The sequence below is a fragment of the Alligator sinensis genome, unplaced genomic scaffold (genome assembly GCF_000455745.1).
Source record: "Alligator sinensis unplaced genomic scaffold, ASM45574v1 scaffold74_2, whole genome shotgun sequence".
NCBI lineage: Eukaryota > Metazoa > Chordata > Crocodylia > Alligatoridae > Alligator > Alligator sinensis.
In genome coordinates this window covers 2,976,033-2,986,337 of record NW_005841931.1, presented here as the reverse complement: position 1 = coordinate 2,986,337, position 10,305 = coordinate 2,976,033, and the positions used below count along the sequence as shown (strand labels likewise).

The 10,305-nt window shown below is 43.1% G+C and overlaps 2 protein-coding genes across 2 annotated transcripts in view; both read left to right on the top strand.

Annotated features, from left to right (window-relative positions):
• Positions 1-4,030, top strand: part of LOC102384178 (cystine/glutamate transporter-like) — a 19,376-nt gene extending 15,346 nt beyond the window's left edge. Inside the window, 3 exon segments of the mRNA XM_025198925.1 lie at positions 1-105; positions 2,510-2,684; positions 3,380-4,030. The exon segment at positions 1-105 is cut by the window's left edge and continues 21 nt beyond it. Of these exon segments, the coding sequence (XP_025054710.1) occupies positions 1-105; positions 2,510-2,684; positions 3,380-3,444 (345 nt within the window). The 3' untranslated portion in view covers positions 3,445-4,030.
• A 3,064-nt stretch (positions 4,031-7,094) lies between these two features.
• Positions 7,095-10,305, top strand: part of PARP12 (poly(ADP-ribose) polymerase family member 12) — a 27,118-nt gene continuing 23,907 nt past the window's right edge. Inside the window, exon 1 of the mRNA XM_014517919.2 lies at positions 7,095-7,135. The gene's annotated coding sequence lies outside the window, so the exon portion shown is untranslated. The remainder of the gene's footprint in view (positions 7,136-10,305) is intronic.

The window sequence follows — 10,305 nt, the reverse complement described above, 5'->3', positions numbered from 1 at the left end:
CTGCTGAACTTCTTCAGCTTTTCCCGATGGCTCTTCATAGGGCTAGCCACACTTGGGCTCATCATCCATCGCTACCGTCACCCTGAGCTGCCCAGGCCCTTCAAGGTAATTCATGACAGATTTTAAGAAGCCAGGAGTGTTCAGGCTCATTGCTGTTTAAAAGGGTTTCTCTCCAAATTATTCACTGAAAGCTGGAATGGCACATGATCTCAGTTACACTTCATCTTGGGAAAGATTTCTATTCCTTTCACCCAGTAAGATGCAGGGGAACTCTTTGTCTGGCGAATATCCTACTAAAATGCCCAGCTAGCCTGGTTTTTGATAGCTCAGGTAATAAAGAACTTTTGCCCATGTATGTATGGACAGTCAATTTTTCAAGCAGGCAACATGCTTCAGCAAATAGAACAATACACTGGGAATCAGGAGATGGATCAGAATAGACACCCTCCACTTTGCTCTGTCATGCACACTGGAAGGCAGTGTCCAAATGCCTCTCATGGGGGTTTGCCCTTGGTTTTTACCATAAAACCTAACAGAAATAAATATAATCATGATTGCTTATATCAGGAGTGTAGCCAAAGCTTCCTCCTGAACTTGGCTTGACCTTAGGTTCTTGCTTTGCAAGGTCCCTCTTTCCTGGCTCCTATCTTCTCTCCCTCCTCCTGAGGGACACTGCACCTATGCTTATACCCCAACACATCTGGCTGAACACTAAAAACAGACCCGAATAGCCATTTCAAACTTCAAGAAGTGGTTAAAAACCCAAATTTGCACCCAAAAGAATGAAACCAAACTTTAAAGTAAATCCAGTATCATAAGAGAGCTATTTGGGTAGGTCTCAGTGTTCTCCTTCGTATCCACTGTAAATTTAAGGAAGATTTTTCTGAAAGAGAATAAATGTAATATGCACAGGTGCTGCTCTCTAGTGGCCATAGAGAAAATATTTTACTTTTCTCCTCGTTCTCTTTGTTTTTTATAAAGCAGTGAAGACTAACCTTTTTGGCAAGTGCCACAAATTAGCCCTGTGATGCCCTGAGTGACACTCCAATCCTTTTCCCCTGCCCGATCTGCTGCTCTGCTTTCTGCTCCCTACCTGAGCTCCTGCCATGCTTGCTTCTCCCTGCCCTATCTGCCACTGTGCTACCTGCCCCTTCCCGGTCTGTTGCATGCCCCACACATGCTGCCCATGTCACTTGTGATACTTGTCCCACAGGTTGGCCACTCCTGATGTAAACAATTATAATTGTACTTATTTGTATAAAATGTTCTCATAAAAATAATGCAAAATAAAACAAAGTTGTACTTACACCCCCTCTTGAGCAGAGGTGCAGTACTGCTGGTAACTGGACTGGAATGAGAGCCATGAATGACCATTTAAATGTCCTATTGTGTATGACTGCTGGCATCTCCATTACCACCAGGGGCTTAACAACATGAGGGAGACATAAGTGATCAAGCTTTTGTCTAACTCCTGACCACTTTCCTTAATGTCTGTGGAAGATTATATTTATGGCTCTTTCATTCCTTATTTAACTTAGTGGTATGTAGATTGGTAGTGTGCTGGTCCTGGGCAGTACAGCTTTGGAAACAGAGTAACGCGAGGCCATGAGTTGTCTGGTAGTTTATAGCAGCCACAGAGAGAAGGATAAACCACCCCCATCTGTGAAAGATTACATCCAAAACAAAAGCTGTTTCTTGAAGGGAGATTTTTGTCATAGGCGAGTGATCAGATTTCATCAGGGACTGCGCTCAAATTTCCTCCATTAAGGATTGTACCAAAATAGTATCTGGTGGAGGTTGTATCTACGGCCCAATTATAAATTTGCAGTTTTGTTGTTTGTTCGGGTATTAAAATTTATCCTGAACTTTAGCAAATCATATGCTCTAGGATGTTTAGAGTGCACTGATGCTGGATAGCTGCCTTTGTTTCTTATTTTGAAACAGTGGCTGCTACAGATGGTGCTACTAAATTGGAGAGTCTGCTTTGTCTTATTTGGCTCTCAAGTTACAAGGCAAACTTAAGGCTGGTCAAAACGAATCACGATGTTATTCCATGAACCTAAGAATGGGTTATGTTACCTAGGGTTTTGAATTTCCCATTAGCAGCTTCAGCAGATGAGTATTGGTAGCAAGCAATCCTTAACAAATTTAGAGAGTAGCTTAGACACGATGGACTTTTTGCTTCTGTACTCTAACTACCTTGTTCAGTCTCGTCTTTTACTGTATAGCCGAAGAATTTTGAAATAGTTACCTATGTCTACTTATGTGACCCATTAAGGTAGATGGTCTTCCTACTACAGTAGAAAATTTTGCTAGATTAGAAATCATACATCCTGTTAATTGGAGATCAACTGTACCAAAAGATCAGACTGGCCAGATTTACTACTTTTTCTCCTTTTCTAGACTCGAGATTTGAATTATTCATGAATATTCCTGTGTGCAAACTAATATTGTACTTGGACTTAAAATGGCCAGCTATGACTGAAGAGATCTGTCCTCTTTTCTTTAGGTTCCCCTCTTTGTTCCAGTCTCCTTCACCACCATCTGCCTCTTCACAGTGGGAATGTCTTTCTACTCAGACCCTGTCAGTATCAGCATTGGTTGTGCCATGGTTTTGAGTGGTTTTCCAGTCTACTATTTGGTGGTCCACAGGCCAATGCCAAAGTGTTGCCATGACCTGTTCTGTGAGTATAGGTTGGATGAAAGGGATAAACAGCTTGAAGTATTCGATTTTACTCAGTAGTTGTAAGTCACTACATATTTGAGGCTGTGCATACTGCTGTTGAGTTTAGCACAATTATCCACATCAATAAAAACCAGAGGTAGATTCAGTCTGTATTGTCTGAATCCAAATTCATAAGTCCCTAAAGTTCAGTGATGCTTGGTTGTAAAGTTTCAATGTGGGCATATCTCTGTGAAAATATAATATGATCTATGCATAGGTAGTTTTTAAAGTCTGAGGAAAGGGTTGGTAGGAACACAGCTGTAGGCAGACCTTGATGTTTCATGACCAACAAGTACACCAATATTTTGTCCTGACAAATTAAAAGATGCTCATATGCATATGTGGCTAGGGATTTTTATATGCAAATAGGCAGTATTTCAGCCAGTTCTATTTTAATCCTGCATCCTGCTTTCCTCTGGCTTGATGTATTAACAAGTTGGTTGGATTCAGTTCTGTTTAGTCATTGAAAAGAAGTAGGCCTCCAGCAGGAAAGGCAGCGGAACAGGGTGTTGTGTTAAAGGTGGACAGTATGAGATAAGATTTCATATTTATTGAAAAAAGTTGTTTTGCCACACAAAGTACTTCATGTTATAGCACACTTTTCAATGATGCCTTGAATTAAGCATTCTTCCCTCTCTTCTATTCACGTTGCAGATTATCTGACATTCAAACTTCAGGTGCTGCTGGAAGTCATCAAACAAGAAATCAGAACTTACTGAGAAGAACAACCTGCCTTGCTGGAGATGGTATACACTACAGTGGGTTGTTCAGTAGAACTTGCAAGTCCCAATTCTCAAACTTTAGATTTAAGCGGAGGCATTCTTAATGTTTTAGTTGCTGAAGTACAACTAGGTGATCTTCAGTTAAAGGAGCACCAAAACTTGGTTACTGGCCTCTAGACCTCATTCCTTTAAGACCGTTGGTGCTGCAGAACAAGCAGGAATAAATACTAGAATCTTTTGTCACTTAAACTAGGAAGGTGACTTGGAGGGTCTGAGTAGGAAGATGTGATTTTTTTATATAGCTGCTTTGCAGAGAAGAACTGCATTTTAAACTAATCTTGAACTGAAGTTTTTGAGTCAAGACCTGGTCTTTGAAGAAACAGTGAGAATGGTGGAGCACTTGAGAATATATTTTAAATGCAAGCTCAATTCTAGGCTTTGAATGAGGGCCTACATACACATTTTAAGTATTTTCTCTTACTAGTATTTAGCAATTTAGAGCAAAATGAACGTACCACTTGCAGAACAATGTATTCCACTCAAACCCTAGGAAATGTATTAGCAAGACTTTTAAATAAAGAAAAGTTTTCAGATGTGGTTGAAAATCATTCCTTTTGGTTGAACACTTTGCCCATTCTCATAGAGAGGAACAGGTTGTCAGGTACAGGAGAGCTAGCTGCACCTCTGACCTCAATCTGAGTGCACCCCCACCCCCCTCATGCCTCCAGATATTTTTATTTCTCTCACTCCTATGGTTCTCCTGCTCTTAGACTGGGTCCTGAGTTCTGTAGTACCCTACGTACCAAAAGGGTTTCCCTGTGGGATCACTACCTGCCATTCTTCCTTTCAGGAGTTTATGACCAATAACAAATACAGTTTCTAGACAGTCATCTTAGAAATTGGAGCATTGTTCAATCTTAAGATGTAGGATCAAAGTAAAATATATAAGAGGAATAGGATATGAAGGCAATAAAATGTCTGCATGCATGCTTGTTTTGTCTTGGATCATAGACAATGTGTAAGTGTTGACAGCGTAGGGGCACCACTCCGCTGCTGTTGCCCCCACTGCTGCTGGGCCCTGGCTCTGGCTGGGCTGTAGCCTCACACCTCACAGTTGGCACAGAAAACTGGGGGGAAATGACCCCCTGCCCTCTCCCCACGTGATGCCGATGTCTGGGATCCTGCCATCCTTTGAATAGGGCCTTAGAGAGGCCATACTTTTCCAGTCACCTCAAGCCTCTGGCATCTGGGTATCACTCTGTTTCCTTATCTGTGCAATTCTCTGCCTAAGATGATGGTTGCTTTTGAATCTAACAAGGATCTTCTATGCTGCTAAGTGTGGATCCACCTCACCCAGTGACAAACTGGTTCTAGTTAACTCGGTGTAGGACAAATGTAGAATATCAAACTGAATGGTCACTGCTTAGTTTCCAAAGGCCTGCTATTAAACTAAGCCCGTGTTCAGACTGCATACATCCTAATGCAGTCGTACGTTAAGATTCATAGATTCATAGATGTTAGGGTTGGAAGGGACCTCGCTAGATCATCGAGTCCGACCCCCGTTAAACATTCCAGTGACTGTAAAAACCAAGTCAACATTTCTAAATTCTGTATAGAGAGGCTCCAGGTCTTCTTTACAGATAAATCCCTGAATACCTTTTTTTCCATGGAAAGAAAATGGAGGGAGAGGCAAGGATCATGTATGACTGCTGGAAAAACTGGCACATTGTAGAATCATAATAAAAAAGGGTTGGAAGCGACCTGAGGAGATCCTCTAGTCCAGCTCCCTGCTAGCGGCAGGATCCTTCCTGTCTAAAACATCCAACCAAGCATTTGTCTAACGTGCTCTTAAAATCCTGCAGACACAAAGGTTCTATAACCTGTCTAGGTAATCTGTTCCAGTGCTTAACCACTATTATACTTAAAGAACAAAAAACAAAAAAGCTTCCCTTCCCTACCCCAAACAATAAACTGCCATCTTCTTTATAAGAATAATTTTTGTATTTGAAGACTTATCAATTCCCCCCGTCTTCTCTTCCAGAATAAATAATCACAGTTCTTCCAACCTTTCTTGTATGCCATAACCGAGGTCTGAAAAATGAGTCTTTCTCTTCTGGGCTCCTGTCTACCTCTTTCTTATAACATGGTGATCAAATCCATTCAGTATCAGTGAGACTTCACCTAAAGTTGAAGAATTACTTCGAGTGATTTATATATGACACACTTGTTAATACGCCCCAGCGGGCTATTGTTTTTGCTTCGTTTTGCAACAATGTTGACTCCTATTCAACTTGTGGCCTCTTATCCTACCCAAGTTCTTTTCTGCAACTCTGTAACCTATTTTAACCTTAGTTTGAATCTGTGCATTTGATTTTTATTTTTTTCCCTTCCAAACTTAGTACTTTGTACTTTTTACTTACTGAATTTCATCCAATTTATTTCTTACAAACTTTTAAAACATAATCTTATTTTCCAAATTGATGGTTGCTCCACCCATCTTGGTGTCATTTACAAATACAGGTTTCCCCCTCTTTATGCTGTACTGTACGTGCATTCCTGGAAAACGGCACATAACTCGAATTTGCATAAAGGGAACCCACTTTACAATGTAACAAATAGGGATATATTCCAAGACCTCAGCTGTACTGACCCCCAGACCCATTTCTACCACTTTTACAAGACAATTTTGGTACTCACCAACAGCAGGCAGTACACACAAGCACAGGGCACTATCGTAACGGGGATGGCAATTACAGAAACACATGGCACAGACAATGAGCTAGGAGAACAGATCCATACAGGAGACCTATATTTTGGTGTGCATCACTCCCACAATGCACCGCACAAAGCAGCTGACTGCGGGCTTCCACCACACCAATCGCATAAGAGTGAATTTACCTTGCATATAATGAATTTTTGGTACAAAAATGGTCATCACATAAGAACAAATTCACACATACAGAACCCTGCACAAAGCGAGGGAAGCCTGTATATGCATTCAGTTCCATCCTCTGTACTGAGTATTGTGCTCAGGCTAGACCCCTGGGGACCCTCACTTCAGTAGCATAGTGATGGGTGGGCAAGCAGGGGATGAGCACTAGGCAATACCTAAGGGGACCATGTGCTGGTGGTGGGGGGTGGCAGCGTTGTCTCACCCTCCTGATTCTGTTCCCTGCACACACACACACACCCTGCATCTTCTGTATAGCAGCCCTGGTTCTGGCTCCTGCAGTGGGGAGATCAGAGCAGCAGTGGCAGCAGGTGGTATAGGGGAGCGATGGCTGGACGGTCACTGTTGTGAGAGGAGAATGTTATCTCCTTTTTTAGCCCTCCCAAATTAGTGTTTAAATGGCCACTTGACCTACGTGTGGGTGGTAAAACAAAGGAGATGACTATATTTTCCTCCCCGCAGCAACAAACCTCTTGTTGCTGCCCTTGCACCGTGTGCTGCCATTGACCACGGAGCAGTATTGGCCAGTTATGTCCCTGCCCCACTGCTTTGGCTCTGAGCACACCTGCCTGCATGTATCCCCTAGCACCTTTCCACATACCTCCAGGTGACAACCCCTGCTCTATGGTGCTTAAAACTAGATTCCTTGATGATATGCTTCATTTTCATTTCAGGTTCCTAAAACAGACTGACTGGTCTGACATTCCCTGGAGCTTCTTTGTTCCCTTTTTTTTAAAGGTGGGCACTATTTGTCTTTTTCTGGTCTTCTGGTACCTCACTCGTCCTCCATGATTTTTCAAAGGTGATAGCCTATAGTTTTGCAATTACCTTGGACAATTCCTTGAGTTCTCCAGGATGAATCTAATCTGGCCCAGCTGATCTGAAAACATCCAGCTTGTTTAAGTCATCTCTAACCTGTCCTTTCTCCGCTCTAAACAGTTTATCTAATCCCCAATCTTTGCTGACAACTGCTTGTCATCTGCTAGTTGACTTTTTTTTTTGTGAGGACTGAGGTTAGGGTTGCCAACTGTGACTGAAACGATTCCAGATTCCACCCCCCGCCCCCATAACGTAATGCCAATTGTACTGTTGAACAAATTCATAATATTAATTTCCTGGATTGCTTTCGGTAGTCACCAGGAGATCGATGCTGATTCCGGTAAACTCGTGGCCAATCCAGGAGGGTTGGCAACCCTAATTGAGGTAATTCCCACCCATTAAACACTTCAGCTTTTGCAGTGACATCCATTATTAGATTTTCTCCTCTGCCTCTCCCTTTCCCCTTCAGTAAGGGACCTATATTTTCCTTGCTGTGTTTTTACTTCTAATGTACTTACTGAATACTTTTTTGTTGTTGTCTTTTCTGTCTCTTGTTACCTGTATCTGTTTGTCTCTTGGTCTCCCTGATTTTTGTCCCTACATGACTGTAACATATCCAGCCTTGGTAATCTGGCAAAGCTTCCACCTTTTGTAATATTCCTTTAAGATTAGGTCAAGTCTCCTTTTAGATAATCTCCCATTTACAGGTTACATATTAGTAGCTACATGCAGGAAAAACAAACTGAAGTTCATTGATTGAATGACTGTCTGAGAGCACTCCAAAGTGTTTCCTACATTGAATGAGGTAGTCCTTTGGTTCTTTAGCTGGTAAAGAAATAACTTTTAGTGAAGAAATTACTTCAGAGTGATTTTCAGATTGGAAAAAATGTCAAGAGTGACAATATCTTTGCCTGCTGGCACTGGTAATCAATGGGATTCAGTGTGATGGGAAGAGTCACTGCCATGGACCACCTCCATTTTGATGAAAAGCATTGCTTATTTAATGTCTGTCCAAAAAACAAATATCAGAACTGGGCAAATCCAATCATTTCATTTTGTCGCGAAGTCCTTATTTTAGAGGGCTGTTCTTGGCTGGGACTGGAAGAGTTTCCTTAAGCCAGAATGCTTAGGTTAGAATTGACAGCTGGCACCTAACCACTACTCCTGATGTGAGTCCAGGTGAATCTTTATTACCAGCGGCTTCACTTACCAGAAAATAGACTAAATTTGACACTTCATATCTCACTGGCCAAATAATGCTAATATTTGTAAAACTGAAGAAATGAGGGGAATGCTTTATACAGGAACTTGAACAAGCATAAAATATTAGAGCTGAAACAGGTTGGCAAATTTGAAATGCCTCATAAACCTTGAGCCCTGTTGGCTATGTTGTACTGTACCTGCCAGATGCATTAATGACACAAGCTAACTAGCCTTCCCAGAAACTCGGGTACCAGGGATGAGTGAACTTCAGTGTTTAACATGAGCTGAACAGATTGGATAAAACACATTCTATTTTTATGAGTTCAGTTGAGTATAAATGTGAAAACGTATTTGCACTTGCATTGACTACATAGCAGGCAGAAGTATAACTAGCACATTTTGTACCCAGGGCAGAACCATGCTTCAGGGTTGGGGGGATGATTCCTTGCTTTGGGAAAAATCCTGTGGGATGAGGGTCCTGAAGGCTGGGGTGGGGTCAGTTTTACCCGATGTGCTAATGAATGAGGGATTGTTCCCTTCAATCAAAGCTGACTCTGATTTGTGTTCTGTATAAAAAGTCACAGCAAGGATTCACCAAGGTCCTCATGATTTATGGTGTCCTTGGGTTGAAATCCTTTCCTTCCTACCCTCTGACTGCCTTAAAGTGTGCAGGTAGGGGATCTATCTTGGTGCTCAGATATACCTCTCTTATTACACAACATTGCCATTCTTGAGTATTCAAATGTGAGATTTAACCCAGTGGTTTTGGTGGGTTTTAAAATTTTCATCTGTTTTGTAGCTTTGGACCTGTAGGGTTCACTTAGGTTATTTTTCAGCTTTTTTTGCTCCTGGTGCTGCACTGCTTTTGGCAAGCCTGATCCACATCTCCTTGTTAATAAGCAGCCCTGGGGGGAAGCACTGTCAGAGAGTATAGGGCTTGGAGGAGAAAGAAAACAAAATGAGGCCAGGAGGGAAAACCTGCTGATGAAAATTTCTCATAGTAAAGGAATGAAAAAACATGGGGCAACAGCTATAATAAAAGCAGTACAGGGATCCAGCCTTGGTTTTTATTCAAACTCCTTATGAGGGACAAAGGAAAAAAAAGGCTTAGGGTGCTTGTCCACATGACAGGGGTTTAGTCCCCTAACTTGAAACGGTGCATTTTTAATTGTGATGATTAAAACCTACTGTTTCAATTTAGGGGCTTCCATCACTGTTACAGCAAGGGGTCCAATCCTTTTTTTGGTTTAGTTTTTTGTTTGTTTTGTGGAGCCTGTCTGCATTGTCCCATGGCTTGGAGGGTGAGCTGCCAGTGGGACTTGCAGTCCCTTAGCTACAGAGGGCCCCGGTCCTTCCCTCCATGGCAGTGGTGCCCTCGGAGCTGCCCAGGCAGGCTACTTGCAGGCTGGATGCTGCTCCAACTCAGGCTTGGGGAAGAGTTGGATTGGGCTGGGTGCTGCCTCTGAGCTGGGGCAGCATCTGCCTGCTAGCCGCCCTCCCGGGTGGCCCCAGGGGGCACCACCACCATGGAGGGAAGGAGCAGGGCCCTTACAGTTCAGGGGCTGCTCATCCTGCTGGCAGCTCACATAGGCAGGCTGTGCTGGGGTCGGGGAGGGAAGCAATGAGGGGCCCAATCCTTTTTTTTCCTTTTGCAGAGCCTGCCTGCCTCTCCCATGGCTGGGGGGTGAGCTTCAGGGGGCCCTGGCTCTTCTCTCTGCAGCAGCAGCACCCCTTAGGGCCATCTGGGTGGGCAGCTAGCAGGCAGGTGCTGCCCCAGCTTGGAGGCAGCATCCAACCCGATCCAACTCCTTCCCTGAGCCTGAGCTGGGGCAGCCTCCGGCTTGCTAGTAGCCCACCTTAGTGGCCCCAGAAAGCACCATCGCTGC